Source organism: Erinaceus europaeus, chromosome 3, assembly GCF_950295315.1.
Source record: "Erinaceus europaeus chromosome 3, mEriEur2.1, whole genome shotgun sequence".
NCBI classification, from domain to species: Eukaryota; Metazoa; Chordata; class Mammalia; order Eulipotyphla; family Erinaceidae; genus Erinaceus; species Erinaceus europaeus.
This window is the reverse complement of record NC_080164.1, coordinates 102,660,874-102,678,701: the sequence shown is the minus strand read 5'-3', so window position 1 is coordinate 102,678,701 and position 17,828 is coordinate 102,660,874. Positions and strand designations below refer to the sequence as shown.

Below are 17,828 nucleotides of genomic sequence, written 5' to 3'. Positions count from 1 at the left end.
AATGACAAAAGAGAGAGAGAGAGGGAGAGAAAAGAGAAATTTTTTGAGTTCTTACGCTGTTTCTGTGTTTGGGTTATTATGAATATTATTGTAGTGACTATAGTGTAAAAATTAGTGTTTCCATGTTATTGGACAGATACCTAGAAATGGAATTGCTGGTGATTTCTGGGGATCATTGTAGCACTTTGTCCTGTTAGTGACAATTAATGGCCTGGAATCTTATTTCACTATATATACAAATGGCTGTAGGAACTTCTTTGCATGTGTAGCTGAGTACCCACAATAACTGACCTGATACTAGGGCCCTAGATAAGTATAAGTAAATCCATATGAGGTTTGACTAACATTTCAATACTTTAATAGACTTGAAGCATTAGATTCCAATTTTCTCTTAAAGGGAAAACAATGCTATCTATAAAGTTAAACAGAACATTTTATACTTTGAAATATTGTTCATACTATTATTAATTATTTTATTATTATTTTTTATTTAAGAAAGGAGACATTAACAAAACCATAGGATAAGAGGGGTACACACAATTCTCACCACCCGATCTCCACACAATTCCCACCACCCGATCTCCATATCACATCCCCTCTCCTGATAGCTTTCCCATTCTCTATCCCTCTGGGAGTATGGACCCAGGGTTATTGTGGGATGCAGAAGGTGGAAGGTCTGGCTTCTGTAATTGCTTCCTTCTGAACATGGATGTTGGCTGGTCAGTCCATACTCCCAGTCTGCCTCTCTCTTTCCCTAGTAAGGTTGGTCTCAGGGGAAGTGGAGCTCCAGTACACATTGGTGGGGTCATCTGTCCAGAGAAGTCTGGTCGACATTGTGCTGGCATCCAGAACCTGGTGGCTGAAAAGAGAGTTAACATACAAAGCCAAACAAATTGTTGAACGACCATGGACCTAAAGACTGGAATAGTGCAGATGAAGTGTTGGGAGGTATTCCCTGCAGGCTCTTGTGTACTTCAGCTATTTTTAAATGCAGACATAGAGGGACACACACACACACACACACAAAGAGAGAGAGAGAGAGAGAGAGAGAGAGAGAGAGAGAGAGAGAGAGAGAGACCACAGTACCAGGCTTCCTTCAGTGGTGTAAGCTGACCTCAAGCCTGAGTCACAGATGGTGAAACAGCACACTATTATCATCATTATTATTTTTAACAATAGAAGCTTTCCTATATGGTCATACTTATTTTACTGTGCCCACCAAAAAAGTAGGGAGAAAAAAAGGAAATATTTAGCGAAACTCTCCAGTGAATAAATCATTTTGACAGTTCACATCACTCATTACTTCTGTATGTTGTAGTCCTAACTAGTTGCATGATCTCAAGCTAGGAGTTACTTATTATAACATTAAAGATTCTACTGTGTGACAGAAGAGGGATTAGAAAAACTACATTTTTTAGTAAAACATCTCTTAATTTTGATACACAAGTTGCAATATGGGGCTATGACATAAGTGGTGTGAAATTCTAAATTCTGGTGGTTTACTCTGTTTTTCTTTCTAATTTAGTTTTTATCATCTTCATCATTTTATATTCTGAAGAACTGTTTTACATAGTAGGATAGGATAAAAACAATTGTATCTGAAGGCACAAATAAAACATCTTTGTCTTTACATGATAACTAAGTATATTGAGAATGGAAGAAAATAGATTTGCATATGCACATATGTGTAGTCATCCTGGAAATAAATTCATTTTCACCAATTTTAATTTGTATTGTGGAGAAAACCAACAGTGGGGACGAAATCATACTAGCTGTGTATTGAAAATATTTTTTATAATTGCTTGGCTAACTCAAGTATGATTCTGAATTGTGTGTGTGTGTGTGTGTTAATAGCATATAATGTGTCTAACCTTGAATTTTTCTAAACTAGAGCATATTTCTCTTTTCTTAATAGACTGGAAGGAAAGAAAAAGGAGATCCTCTAAACATTGCGATTGATAAGATGACCAAGAAAACAAGAGATCTAAGAAGACAGGTATTGACTTTTATGTTTTCCAACTTAAAATTTTAGGTGCATAATTAAAAAGAAGGTCTCTTCTCTGGGAGCCTTCTTAGAGCTGAGGGCATGCTGCTGTTCTTTGTGACATTGGTATATACATAGAAAGGTTTTATCAGTAAGGCCGAGTCTGCTGAGCAGACGGTTGTTGTTAGAGTTCGGGGCTCCAGCAGGCCAGGCTAGCTTCGCGGCAGTAAACAGAGATTTGCGGACACACGGCTGGGCCGGGAAGCTGTATTTCTTTATTCACGAACGATTCATAAACTAACCCAAACTAATCACCACACAGATCTATCCTGCATCCTTCTCTTCTGGTGGCCACACCAAGAACTCCTGAACTACGTAGCATAGGGGGCGGGGAGAAAGAGAGGCACGAAACTAGCAAGGGCCAAACCAATTCTCCTGGCGGAGAAAGCAAGACCAAACCAATGTGAAGCATAGCAACAGACAGATGTGATGGCTCTCAGGGATGCCTTGATGAAAATAACCTGAGGGGTAGCCAGCTCAGGGCCTGGGCCTGCTCTTTCAAGGTAGAGATTTGATGAATTCATTACCGGCTACACCTGGCTTTCCGTTTTCAGATCCAGGTTGACAGGGAGACTCTCTGATTTCTACTGCTTCTTATTTATCAAATTAACAAAGCAGTCAATGAATAAACAAGAATTCTTGTACCTGATGATGAGAAAGACAGCTCTTAGCCCGTTGGAATAATTAAAGCCTCCATTGCAGGGCATTTGTTCCTCCGGGATATAAATCTAGGGGGGAGTTTGTTCAGCAGATGTTTGCTTGGGAAGCAGGGAACCAAACCAAGGAAAGGCACTGGGTGATTCTAAATGGCTTACGAGTCTGATTGGTTCATATTTGGGATGGAGAAATATCCGGTCACAGTTCCTTTTTAGCTGGTAACTGCTTTGTGATAATGGTAAGTACTTGTAACCCTCGTTTTGTGTTTCCATGGAGAGCTCTGTTTGCTTTGGTAGTGTTCTTTTTCTAGATGATAGGACAATATCTAGTAAATTAGAGTAAAATTGCTACTTGATTTTTTTTTATTGTTGTTTTGTTTCTAGGATTATAGCTGGGGCTCGAATCTGCCACTCCCAGTGACTTCATCTTTTTCTTCCTTTTTTTCTCCCCTTCCATATTATTCAACAGGGCAGAGAGAAATTGAGAAGGGATGGGGAGACAGGGAGAGAGAGAGAGAGAGAGAGAGATACCTGCAGACCTGCTTCACCACTCATGAAGCATCCCCACTGCAGCTGGGGAGTGGGGAGCTCAAACTCTGGTCCTTGCTTGGGTTCCTGTGCATAGTTGCTGCTTGATTTCTGCCTATGAGATATTCTGTTTCCTACTGGTAGCTTGTGCATGTAGCCATCTCATTCACTTAGTGTCCATTGTTAGCTTGAAGCAAGCACTGCCCTAGAACAACCTGCAGTCAGACATTTAGACTACCATTGTTACTTCCTAGTAAGCATGTTACTTCAAGCAGCATTCCAAGTCCAGGCAAAATCAACAGGATGCCTGGACAATAGTAACTGAAGAATGTGCTAGAAATTTTTTGAGCTAGGAGAGTCATCATTTGATGACTGCCTAGGGACATCTGGCACTCTCTGTAAATTGTTGTCAGAAGGTGTAAACACCCTTAAGCTAAGGCCTCCACAAAAGACATCACAATCAGTTATGGAGACTCTTAGAATACAAAGTTAGACTAACAATAACTTTTTGGGGAAAACATTTTGTTTTTGTTTTACTTTGAAATAGGGAAGAATAAGTTTCTTTGAGAGAGAGCACAAAGTGGAACATGGACTAGTCATGGTGTATTACCAAAGCAAAGAACTTGGGGGAGGGAGGAGAGAGAGAAAACTCTGGGGGCCTGGTACATAATGAATTTTTATGCATATGTCAGCAAATCCACTATAAAGCATTAAGCCCCTCAATAAAAAGAAAGAAAGAAGGAAACATTATTAAATAAGTAATAATAATAATAAAACATAAGTAAGGCTAAGACATTGTCCTCTCAAACATGGCCCGATTTACCCCACCTTGTCCTTTTAGGCCATATCTCCATACAAAGTCATTCTCTGGAAGAAACTGATGCAGATACTAGGAATCAGAGGTAGAGTTAATTTCAAACTAAACCAGCTATCTGGATCCTGAGTATTATGTTCAGCAATGACTCCTCCTCCTCTTCCCTCTCCTGGATCCTGAGTATTATGTTCAGCACTGACTCCTCCTCCTCTTCCCTCTCCTCCTCCTTCTCCTCTTCCACTTCTTCCCTCTCCCCGCCCTCCTCCTCCTCTTCCTTTTTCTCCTCTTTTTCCTCCTCCTATTTTCATTTTCATTTTTTTAAGCAAGGTATTGAAAAATGAACTCTGGGACTAGCACATAAATAATATTTCTGAGTGGCCACACCATACCAGTTTTCTCATTTGTTTTAATGCTTGGAGAGAGGAAACAAGGAGAAAATAAGGGTAAAGAAACAAGAATGAGGGGGTCAGGTCGGGTCGGGTGGTTAGCTCAGCCGGCTAAACGCACTTTGTGCAAGGACGGCGTAATAATCCCAGTTCGAGTGCCAGGCTCCCCACCTGCAGGGGAGTCGTTTCACAGGCGGTGAAGCGGGTCTTCAAGTGTCTATCTTTCTCTCCCCCTCTATGTCTTCCCTATCTCTCTCCATTTCTCTCTGTCCTATCCAGCAACGATGGCATTAATAACAACAACAACAATAATAACTACAACATAAAGCAGACTAGAAAGAAAGGAAGAAACAAGAATGATGTGAGACAACAGCACTGTTCCCAAGGAGCTCCTCTGATGTGGTACAGCTCTCATATGTGGTACCAGAGGCTTGAACCCAGTGAACTGTATGGTAAACTTTCTCCTAGACTACTCATTTTTTACCTATAAAAAGTAGGATGCCATGTTAATTTTGTAAGCTGCCTTAGAGTTCTATATTAAATGAGTTTGAGGAACTTCTCATTCATTTCTGAAGCCAAAAGTCGCTAGACCTGAGATTTTTTTTTTTCACTGGAGCTTCATGCCTGTACAATCCCATCACTCCTGGTAGACTCTTTCTTTCTTTCTTTCTTTCTTTCTTTCTTTCTTTCTTTCTTTCTTTCTTTCTTTCTTTCTTTCTTTTCTTTCTTTCATTTCTTTATTTCTTTATTTCTTTCTTCTTTCCTTCCTTCCTTCCTTCCTTCCTTTCTTTCTCTCTTCTTTCCTTTCTTTGTTTGTTTGTTTGTTTCTTTCTTTTTTACATGTAGGATGAGAGATACAGGAAGAGACAGAGGACACACAAAGGAGAGATACAACAGCAGCATTCTACTGTCCCAAAAGCTTTATTTCCACATGGTGTTCCCATGTGGTTGGTGGGATCTTGCACTTGGGTCCTTGACTATGTTGAAGTGTATATTCTACCAAATAAGGCACCCTCAACCTCTGTCCCAACCCTGATAATGTCATATTTTAAAAGCAGTGGGAAATATTATTTTCTAAGGCAAGCTTAACAAATAGGCCAATTCCCCAAGCCAGGTCCTTTCCCCTTCATCTCAGTATTGGCAGGGAACATTATTTTTATATTCAGAGGCTACCATATTCACTTCTTTGCATTCCTGGTCCTATTATAATTTTGTTTGTTTGTTTTCTTATTACAAATAATTGGCAAAAGGAATGTTTACTTTGTTATTGCAGGTCTCAGAAACATGTTGACTCTTGTTAACTGGAAACAGTGGTCTAATGTAAAGGTAGAATTTATGGTATCACTTTGAATACTTTGGTGATAAACTCCTTGGAGATTGTTTTGGGATGGCAATGAAGGGTATGTCACCCTTGAATCACCCATAAATCACTGTATATAGATGATACTTTTTTACTGTCTTTTTCTCCAAATTAAGAGGAATCAGAGTATAATGAAAATTGTTTTATGATATTAACATTCAACAGTTATGGTATAATTTTATGCCACATCCCTGAATTTGGTTCAAACATCTTTATCCTCCCTAATCTGCCTTTCTAGAACTAAGATGGTCCCCATCTGTTAGCTCCATCCCAATCCATATGTTGGGATATTTTTATCTTTCTTCTCATCTCTTCTATCTCTTCATGTACACCTGTAGTGGTACAAACTGTGACTGAAACAAGAGTTAACTAGCAGATGGAGCATGCAAGAATGCTGACTTATTTTGTTCACGGAGCTCTTGAATTTAGATTTGGGTGATTAGTTAATTGAAACAGCAAGTTTTTAAAAAAATGTTTTTATTGATTTAATAATGGTGAACAAGACTGTAGGATAAGAGGGGTACAATTCCCACCACTAGAGTTTCATACCCCATTCCCTCCCCTGATAGCTTTCCTATTCTTGATCCCTCTGGGAGTATGGATCCAGGGTCATTATGGGCTGCAGAATGTGGAAGTTCTGGCTTCTGTAATTGCTTCTTTACTGGGCATGGGTATTAGCAGGTTGATCCATACTCCCAGCCTGTTTCTAATTTTTTCCCTAGTGGGGCAGGGCTCTGGGGAGGTGGGGTTCCAGAATACATTGTGGAGGTCATCTGCCCAGTGAATTCACGCTGGCATCAGTGGTGGCATCTGCAACTTGGTGCCTGAAAAGCAGTAAGATATTAAGCAGGACATTTTTTTTTTTTAAATAATCAGGAACCTATATGTAAGAATATAGCAAGTTGAGATTTGGGGTCCTTATGTTGAAAGAAGCTAGAAAGTATATTTTAGGTATATTCCAAGGGGCTCGTGACTTTACTGTTTTTTTTTTTTTTTTTTTTTTTTGCCTGAGCTTGACAGCTAATGTGCAGCTGGGCAAAAGGTATTGTCTAAGGTGATGGTGTCAGAGTTGGAAACAGGACTAGAAAGCTGGATCAGGGCAGAGAGTAGCTCCCAAATATGGGAAAAGTATATAAAGATCATCAACTGTAAACCCTGAATCTCTCATAACAACTATGGAGTGTGGCCGTAGGGAATGTTAATGGTTTATATGAATCATTACTTGTTACTGATATACTTCCAGTTATTTAAATCACAGAGTATTGTTAGAACAGATTCTAAATGAAGACACTCAAATTTCTATATTCACTCATCCATACCTGTGTATTCATTTAAACAATATTCACAACACGTAGGAAAAAAAGTTGAAATCAAAGATTTTAGTTAAATACTGGTAGAGTAACTCACTTAGATAGTAGACTGCTTAAGTTAAAAAGGAAAGTGCCTGGTAACTTTCTTAAACTCCTGATCTTTGAGCCTTTTGCCTCTTCCTCATAGCCTGAAAGAGAGCAGGGATCTTACAGGAGGATAAGCTTGGTACCCACAAAGTTCTAGTCATCAAGATAAAAAAAAGTCAATTGTGATCATTATCATGGATTTTCTTAATGAAAGAAAGTGTATTTAAATTTGTAGACACTTAAAAAAATCAAGAGTAATTGAATAAAAAGGGTTTCTATTTAAGTGGAATTTTCAAGTATAGTCCCTTTCTTCAGACAATATATGACAGGGAACTAGGGGGTCAGGAATAGTGAAAAAAAATCACATAAACCCAAAGGTGTTTTTTGAAACTGACTGGCTTGGATCGTCTTGCCAATTAAGTGGGCAGTGGCAAAGCAGAATCCTCTTATGAATGTTGTATTCAAAATTAAAAATGGATTTAGGGAAATAAAACTGCCAGCTTTAAGCATTATGCTTTAATTTTAGATCTGTGGGCACAGTATGCCCCGTGTTTGAGCTACTGTCACTGCTGTGATTATGGAACTAGACCACTGTAAAAACAGAAGCCTTTGGCTGCCTCTCCACCTGGGTGGCTCTTGGCACACAGTTTATCTGTCCCTCCAAATAGACCAGTCAGTGCCTATTAGCTGCTTCCTCCTGTCTCATCCAAGTGTCATCTGTGAACTATGCTAGGCATATTATTTCTTTTTAAATTTTTTATATTTATTTGTTTTCTCTTTTGTTGCCCTTTTTTATTGTTGTTGTAGCTATTGTTGGTGTTATTGAAGTCGTCATTGCTAGATAGGACAGAGAGAAATAGGGAAGACAAAGAGGGTGAGAGAAAGATACCTGCAAACCTGCTTCACCACCTGTGAAGCAACTTCCCGGCAGGTGGGGGCCCGGGGGATCTTTATGTCCGTTCTCAAGCTTTGCACCACATGCGCTTAACCCACTGTGCTACTGCCGGACTCCTATTAGACATATTCTTATCCTCTCTCTCTCTCTTTCTTCCTCTCCCTCCCTTCCTCTCTCTCTCTCCCTCTCTCTTTCTCTCAATTTGTCTCAGTCTTATCTTACAGAGATTCTGGTTCTTCTAGCTATTGTATGTTTTTTTATTTCTTTATTGGGAGCTATTTCTTTATTGGGTTTACAGTCGGCAGTAAATTACAATAGTTTGTACATGCATAACATTTCCCAGTTTTCCATATAATAATACAACCCCTACTATGTTCTCCATAGCCACCATGTTCCAGGACCTGAACCCTCCCCACTACCCCACCTTAGAGTCTTACTTTGGTGTCATATGCCAACTCCAGCCCAAGTTCCGTTTAATTTTTCCCCTTCTGATCTTGATTTTCAACTTCTGCCCATGAATGAGATTTATCTCACTTAACATGATATCTTTAAGCTTCATCCAAGATGGGGTGACAAAGGTAAAAATCACTATTTTAAATAGCTGAGTAGTATTCCATTGTATATATGTACCACAACTTGCTCAGCCACTTATCTGTTGTTGGACACCTGGGTTGCTTCCAGGTTTTGCCTATTATAAATTGTGCTGCTAGGAATATAGGTATACACAAATCTTTTTGGATTGTTGTGTTTGGTTCCTTATGATATATACCCAGGAGAGGAATTGCAGGGTCATAGGATAGGTCCACTTCCAGTCTTCTAAGAGTTCTCCAGACTACTTTCCACAGGAATTGGAGCAATTTACATTCTCACCAGCAGTGCAGGAGGGTTCCTTTAACCCCACAACCTCTCCAGCATTTGTTGCTGCTACTTTTTCTGAAGTGAAGTGAAGTGGTCTCTCATTGTTTTCTTTATTTCTATTTCTCTTACCTTCAATGACTTGTGGCATTTTTTTCATATATTATTTTAGTTTCATTGTAACAAAACATTTTAAAATCAGTTATTGCCAGACTAGAATCATTTCCTTATAAGAACACTAAGCTATGTATATGAGTACATTAAAAATTATAGAATAAGAATGTTGATTACTCCAGATGTTACGGTCTGTTTATTTTTTGAAGATCCATTTAATAAATATTTATTTATTATTAAAGACAGCTAGACATCAAGAGGGTAGGGGGGGATAGGGAGAGAGAAGGACTGCTTCACCACTTACAAAGCTTTCTCCCTGGAGGTGGGGACCAGGGGCTCAAACCTAGGTCCTTATGCATTGTAATATGTGTGCTTAACCAGACAAGCCATCACCCAGCCCCTGATGTTATGGTTTGTTATCATGATGCTGATAGCCATAATTAATGCCTAGACTTTGGTCCCTGGGTCATGGTGTCAAGTATACAGAGCAGAAAATGATTATACAGCAACTGAGATTTGAAGTGCATGGAGTACATAATCAACACAGAAAACAAAATCGAAGCTACATCAGCAACACCAAAGAGCAGCATGTGAAAGAGCAGGAGAAGGAGGACAAAATGGGTAAGAGAGAAGGTAACTAGAGTACACTGAAGACCAACCTCTGGACATACCCACTGAACATGGATGATATACTTGAGCCCAGCTAGAGAGAGACCTCAGAGATCATAGGACTATACACCCAAGACTCCAACTTATGTCCTTGATGATTCATATGCCAGAATTAAATTAATTCTGCCACTTTTTTTTCAGTACATAGAATAAAAAAAAAAGGTGTTCTGCCACTTTTTTTTTGCAGTACGTAGAATTAATCAAGCCACCTCTATCTTAGGAAAGTCTTTTAAAAATATTAGTGATTGATTTAATAATGATTAACAAAATTATGTGATAACAGGGATACAATTCTGCACAGTTCCCATCACCAGAGTTATATGTCCCATCCTCTCAATTGGAAGATTCCCTATTCTTTATCCCTCTGGGAGTATGGACCAAAATGCTTTATGGGATGCAGAAGGTGGAAAGTCTGGCTTCTGTCATTGCTTCTCCACTGCATATGGGCATTGACAGATGGATCCATATCCCCAGACTGTTTCTTTCTTTACCTAGTGGGATAGGGCTTTGGAGAGGTGAGGTTCCAGGACACATTGATAAGGCCTTTTACCCAGGGTAGTCAGGATGGTAGTGACTGCAACTTGGTGGCTGAAAGTTGTTAATATATAAAGCAGGACAAATTGTTTAATAAACAACAAAACAAAGGTAGGAATATAGCAGATAAAACTAGGGGTTTTGGTGTAGGAAGAAGTGAGGAAGTCTATTTTAGGTATGTTTCAAAGGGCCCATGACTTATAGTGTTTTTTACTTGAGCCTGATAACTAACATGCAGGTGGACTAAGAGTATTGTCTGGGAAGATGGTGTCAGAGGTGAGAATAGGGCTAGAAAGCTGGATTAGTGCAGAGAGTAGCTCCTAACATAAGGGAAGTATGTAAATACTGTCAACTGCTTAAGAAAGCCTTGATACACTGTCCTGAATGTCACACCATCACTTGCTTATTAATCCCCAGAAAACAGTCACTAGGCCAACACCAGGAGATATGATGTCATTGGTTGGAAAGGGTTCTTGAAATATAACTATAGGCTGGCCCTTCCCTTATGAAGACATTGCTCAGGTCTGAAATAGCTTAATTTATCTCTATAAGCTAATATATGGCTGAGTAGTCACACATTTAAGCAAGGGGAATAGCACAGTGATTATGGAAAATGACTTTAATGCCTGAGACTCTGAGGTTCCAGGTTCAATCTCTGGAACCACCATAACCCAGAGGTGAGCAGTGCTCTGTTGAAAAATATTCTTTTCGGAGTGCAGAAAATGGAAGGTCTGGCTTCTGTAATTGCTTCTCTACTGGAAATGGCTGTTGGTAGGTGGAGCCATACCCCAGCCTGTTTCTATCTTTCCCTAGTGGGGGTAGGACTCTGAATAGGCGAGGATCCTGGACACATTGATGAGGTCATCTGCCCAGGGAAGTCAGGATGGAATCATAGTAGAATCTACAACTTGGTTGTTGAAAGGCAGTAAGATATAAAGCAGGGCATTTTCTTTCTTTTCTTTTCTCTTTTTTTTTTTTTTTTTAAAAAAAAAAAAAAAACAGACCCCTGCTCACCTCTGACTTCTGAACTGGGATTAAACCTGGGACTTTGGTACCTTAGGCATGAGAGTCTCTTTGCATAACCATTATGCCATCTACCTCCACCTGACAAATTGTTTAATAAACAGAAACCTAAAGGTAAGAATAGGGCAGATGAAACTAAGTTTCTTTGTGTGAGAAGCAGCTTAGAAGTCTATTTTAGGTATATTCTGAAGTTCCCCTGTATACATTGTTGAGGGCCATGTTTAAACTGGCACTACTCATCTCAAACTGTCACTGAAATGGAGATCATTATACAATGTGTTGTGCAAGAATTTCATGGCTATAGTTTGAAATGAGATGCTCCCATTGCTAAATGACAAAATTTAATCACCTTGATTCTGAAGGAATGTACTCAGTGGATCCCTACAGCCAGCTTGTGGCCAAATACATCTCTTTGTTTTGACCTCTCCCTGCAGAGGTCACCTTTTATTACCTGAAAGGGCTTCTGGCATCTGCTTTCTCAGGGGAAATTTCCACCCAGACTGCTGATAATTTCTTTATCTCCCCATTTCCCGAGGAGACTGGATGAATCTGAAATTTAGAGAGTGAGTCATATTCCTGCAGGCTCTGCATGTCCTGATGAAGCTCGTATTGTGTACTGAGCCTCTCACCACGCTGAACCTTCCTGGCCCTGTGGATGGCACCATGATAGCAGAGGGAATCTGGTACTGTGCTTTACTAGAGTAGAAAACTATGAAGAAGGTGGCATCCACTATGATACTCATTTCTTTCTTTGATATGCCCTTGAGCTATCTCTGTATTTGACCAAATACAAATGCCAGTTCACTTTAATGCCACATCTTTCTCAACCCATTGCTACTGTGGTCAACAATTCCAGAGGATCAGGGCTCCATGCACCTCCTCCCACTATCATTTTTTTTTTTTCCTCCTCCAGGGTTATTGCTGGGCTCGGTGCCTGCACCATGAATCCACCGCTCCTGGAGGCCATCCCCCCCCCCCCCTTTTGTTGCCCTTGTTGTAGCTTCGTTGTGGTTATTATTATTGCCCTTGTTGACACAATTCGTTGTTGGATAGGACAGAGAGAAATGGAGAGAGGAGGGGAAGACAGAGAAGGGGAGAGAAAGATAGACACCTGTAGACCTGCTTCACCGCCTGTGAAGCGACTCCCCTGCAGGTGGGGAGCCGGGGGCTCGAACTGGGATCCTTACGCCGGTCCCTGCGCTTTGCGCCACATGCGCTTAACCCACTGTGCCACCGCCCGACCCCCCCACATCATTTTTTAAATCTCTATGAACCATACAGTCCATTTGATTTTCCCACCTAAATATATCTCAAGTTAATTCTTTTCTTTATTCCCATTGGTACTTCTCAAAAATGGAGCTCACAGACTCATGACCAGTCTTTTTGACACTAACTTCCTGATCTTCATCTCATCATAGCTCTGGAAGTCTAGAGAGCCCACATCTTCACACTCCTGCACTTGCCATTGCTTCAGCTTGGGATATCCTCTCTGCATCCTCCCCTCCCCTTCTCTTCTCTCTTCTATTCTTCTCCTATTTCTTTTTTCTTTTTTCTATCTTTATTTTTAAATTTTTTTATAGAAAGGAAACATTGACAAAACCATAGGAAAAGAGGGATACAACTCCACACAGTTCCCACCACCAGATCTCCGTATCCCATCCCCTCCCCTGATAACTTTCCAGTTCTTTAACCCTCTGGTAGTATGGACCCAAGGTTATTGTGGGATGTAGAAGGTGGAAAGTCTGGCTTCTGTAATTGCTTCCCCACTGAACATGGGCATTGACTTGTTGATCCATACTCCCAGCATGCCTCTCTCTTTCCCTAGTAGAGTGGGGATCTGGGAAAGCAGAGCTCCAGGACACATTGGTGAGTTAGTCTGTCCAGGGGAGTCTGGTTGGCATCATGCTGGCATCTGGAACCTGGTGGCTGCAAAGAGAGTTAACATACAAAACCAAACATATTGTTGAACAATCATGGACCTAAAGGCTGGAATAGTGCAGATGAAGAGTTGGGGGGGTGGTCCTCCATTTTGTAGAAAGCTTGTAGGCATATTTTAGTTAAATTCCAAAGGGCCTGTGGCTATACTATTTTTTCCCCCTGAGCCTGAAATCTGATATGCAGGTGGATACAAGTTATTGTCTGGGGAGATGGTATCATAGGTGGGAAAAGGACCAGAAAGCTGCATCAGGGGGCCCACAAAGGTGTCTGTTTTGTTGTTCCTGATATTTATGACTGGTACCAATGGAAAGAGGGATTTATTTGAGGTCTAGGCCCATCATGTCTGTTTGAGAATCTCAGGTCTCCTCGAATAGGGCCCCAGCTGATGGAGTGGCCAGGCACATTTTCTACTGCTAGTGCTAGGAGAGTGTGGAGCAGATTCATGGTTATTTCCTGGGAAGTCCTGATTTCATATACATGTGGTGGTGCTATGAACACTTTAATATATGATTTTCAGAAAATTTACAATATTCTAGAGCATTTGAATTTTGTTACCTTTTACTTCCCCACTAGTGGGAGCTGTCACACATTATCCTGACTCCTTAGGATGTTCATGGAAGGGTTCCACCTCCAATGAAACACATTCAACTTTAACTAGACCTTGCTATTTCAGAAATGCCATATTTGTGAGGTATTTGAGGGAGTGAGAATCCACACTTGAAATTTCTTTCCTTGGAATCAGATCTTGGATTAGATATGGTTAGTCTGGGTTAGGGGTGATGCAGAGACTGTCATTCCTGACGTTCCAAAGTCCCAGGTTCAACCCCTCCACACTGTATAAGCCAGAACTGAGCAGGGCTGTGGTAATTAAAAAAAAAGAAAAGAAAAGAGAGAAAAGAAAAAAGGAAGAGAAAAGAAAAGAAAAAGAAAAGAAAAGAAAAGAAAAGGATTAGGTAGTCTGATTGTTCATGTTCCATGGTAAAGAATATGACAACTTCTGTGTTTTCTGGGCCAGTGTTAAGATGGTGAAGGAAATGAGATCTTCCTGTTGTGCAGAAGGTTTTAAGGGGCACCAAAAAAATCCCCTCTGCAATCAAGATGAATATCATTTAATATAATAATTAAAAAATAAAATTAGTGCAAATGTCTGTGATGAGCAAAATATCCACATTATAAATAAAGACAGAGCAACAAAGAAGCATGAAAGCATATTGAAGTCCTAAGGCATAGTGATTTGAATTTAAAGCAAATATATATCAGTAATACCCACCCAGTCTTTATTTACATTGTTGATTTTTAAATATTTTTATTATTTCTTCTTATTTGATAGGACAGAGAGAAATTGAGGTGGGGAAAGAAGAGAGAGAGACACACCTGCAGCACTGAGGTTTCTCCCCTTTAGGAGGCTGAGGGCTTGAATCTTGGTCCATACACTTGCTATCATATGTACTAATTGGGTGTGGCACTTCCTAGCTCCTGCATAGCAGGTTTTTCTTCTACTTCTTCTTCTTTTCTTTCTCTTTTTTTGACTTTTTATTAGTGATTTAATTATAAGATGACACCATTCCCACCATTGGTATTCTGTGTCTCCATTCCGTCCATTGGTCACAGATATGGGTTGACTATTATTTTATAACTATCTGTCTTTATTTACATATTTTCTTCCATTTTTTATGGTCCTGTCTACTCTTACTTTCTAAATCACACCGACTACTTCTGAAGTCCTTCTATTTTTTTCATTTTTCTTCTTCTCTCTCTGGGTCCTGGTTTGGTGTAATTGGAGTTCAGAGACCTCTGGTCACCTTCCCCTAACACTTACCCCTTTGGGAATATGAAAGTGTTGTTATTTTGTTTATGACCAGGGGCTCTTTCCTCAGTCTTGGATGTATTCCAGAGCTTCTACCTATTAACTTCTACTGACTTGCTGAATGAGAAAGTCCCCCTTCAAAGTCTTATTGCCAGGTGGCTTTCTTTCTTCTTCCTTTTTCCCCCTCCTACACTAGTAGCAAAAGGGATGACTTTTAAATTTTATGAGATGATACTTGGACTGCAGATTTGAAGAATATTTGAATTGTGGTGTCTTTTAGGTTGTCTTATTCCAAATGCATTTCTTCTTGCTGTTTATCATAGTGACATGGACTTTTTATGGCACTCTGAAGTGCCTCAGAGAAAATGGAAAGCATTTTAATACTACTGATTTACTCTTTTAGGTCTACAGTAATGTCCTTACTGCCTAATTATAAGCCTTGGTTTAATTTATCCTACACATAATGTTTACTGATGCACATATGGTGCCACATTTCAGGAAACTATACCCAGAACAGGTATTTTTGTCAGAACAGAGGATGGAAAGTAGTCATACACAGAAAAAAGAAAAATGCTAAGAAGATTCATTGCCTTGAAAAAGATTGACATCCCATAAAAGAAAGAGAACTCACATTTTCTTTAACTTGAGGAAGACAGTTACATTGTCACTAAATGCTTAAATTAGAAGCATAGTGGGACCCAGTCTGGGTGTTCATATTAATATATGTGGATAAAAATTTCTCAGTTACCCCTAAGTAAGGGAAAGGGTTTGGAGCTAGGGAACAAGAAAAGCAGTACTATCTTCTGTGCTTAGTCATCAACCACCTTCGAAGATACAGTGACAGGTTTGGAAACCTACACTCATAACATCTTAGAAGTGAAAGGGACCTCAAGGGTGTTTTCCCAAAGCAAAAGGTCTTGCTTCAGCATCATTATGACCTTCATTGTTGGCCTTTGCATTCAACATGAGAGGCTAGTGCCTCAACAGCAGTCTATGTTTTGGCTAGTAAATTTGAACTGAGCAGTCAGATGCTGTTGTTTCCTTGAGACAATGGAAATAAGCCATGCTCATGGTCATCTGATCAACTGTGGCCATTTGTATTAGGTTTCTTGTTAGTCATAAGAGCAAAGTCACCAATAAAATCACTCAATTTTTTTTAATGTTTATCCTAACCCTGACACTTCACTTGCTTTCCTCACAGTTGATTTTCAGAGGAAATTACATATATATATATATATATTACATTAGTGATTTAATAATGGTTAATAAGATTGTGAGATAACAGTGGTACAGTTTCACACAGTTCCCATCATCAGAGTTACATGTCCCATTCCCTCCATTGGAAATATCCCTATTCCTTTTTTTTTAAACTGTTTTTTTAGCTTATTTAAAAAAGGAAACACTGACAAAACAATAGGATAAGAGTGGTACAACTCCACACAATTCCCACCACAAGAACTCCATATCCCATCCCCTCCCTTGATAGCTTTTCTATTCTTTAACCCTCTGAGAGTATGGACCCAAGGTTATTGTAGGATGCAGAAGGTGGAAGGTTTGGCTTCTGTAATTGCTTCCCCTCTGAACATGGGCATTGACAGGTCAATCTATACTCCCAGCATGCCTCTCTCTTTCCCTAGTGGGTTCTGGAGAATTGGAGCTCCAGGACATATTGGTGGGGCTGTCTGTCCAGGAATGTCTGTTTGGAATCATGGTAGCATCTAGAACCTGGAGGCTGAAAAGAGAGTTAACACACAAAGTGAAAAAAGTTGTTGACTACTCATAAACCTAAAGGCTGGAATAGTGCAGATGAAAAGTTGATGGGGTCTCTGTTTTGTAGATAGCTAGTAAGCATATTTTAGTTATATTTCTCAAAGGCCTGTGGCTATACTATATATTTTTTCTCTGAACCTGAAATCTGATATGCAGGTGGATCCAAGTTATTGCCTGGGGATATGATGTCATGGCTGGAAAAAAGACCAGAAAGCTGGATCAGGGAAGAGAGTAGCTCCCAAATATGGGAAAGGTGTATAAATATTGTTGACTGTAAACCCCATCAATTTGGTTTGATCTGGGGCCCATATTCAGCTTAGGAGCCTATGTGACCTCTGCATCCCTGTAGATCTGAGCTCACATTTTGTGGTCATGAGTAGGAATGTTCTAAGCTGCCCCAATTTCAGGACCAATCTTCCTCAGGTGGAACATAGAGTATGTTGTTTAGTCTCCCTTCAAAGGATGGAACATTCTCTATGATTGTTGATCCAAGTTGAGGGCAAGGTCCTTTGGGGGTCCATAAATAGATCTGTTTCATTGTTCCTGATAGAGATGACCAGTAACAATGGAGAGAGGGATTTATTCGAGGTCTAGGCCCATCATGTCTGTTTGGGATCCTCAGAACTCCCCGACTAGGGGCCTAGCTGATGGGGTGGTCTGATAGTGACTAAAGAGTCATTGTTAAAGTATGCCATTCTCTTGCCCTTATTTAGATTTTGCCTTCCTTGCTTTGATATGGTTAGCTTTGGGGTGAGTGAAGGAAGTGTAATAGAAAGTAATGTTTCATTATGAACTTTATACTAACTCGCTGCAGACTATTGTGTACTTTTGCTTTTAGGTATATATTTTGCCCTAATTTATGGATACATAACAACATATGCTCTATTTCATGGGACCAGGTCTATATCTAGGGTTTGGGACTTTGTTAAGAAGTGAACCACCTGGAGTGGAATTAGAGAATCCTATGAAAGGAAAGGTCTCACCCGAGTAATGAGGCAGAAGGGTTTACATTCTACACCTGAAGTCTCTGGACACAGT

The 17,828-nt window shown here is 39.9% G+C and overlaps 1 protein-coding gene across 4 annotated transcripts in view; it reads left to right on the top strand.

The window, feature by feature from the left end:
- Window positions 1-17,828, top strand: part of CTNNA2 (catenin alpha 2) — a 1,425,261-nt gene that overhangs the window by 1,003,196 nt on the left and 404,237 nt on the right. For all 4 annotated transcript variants that reach the window (XM_060187717.1, XM_060187715.1, XM_007531774.3 and 1 more), the window contains one exon: window positions 1,916-1,996. In XM_060187717.1, coding sequence (XP_060043700.1) covers window positions 1,916-1,996 — 81 coding nt within the window. The remainder of the gene's footprint in view (window positions 1-1,915; window positions 1,997-17,828) is intronic.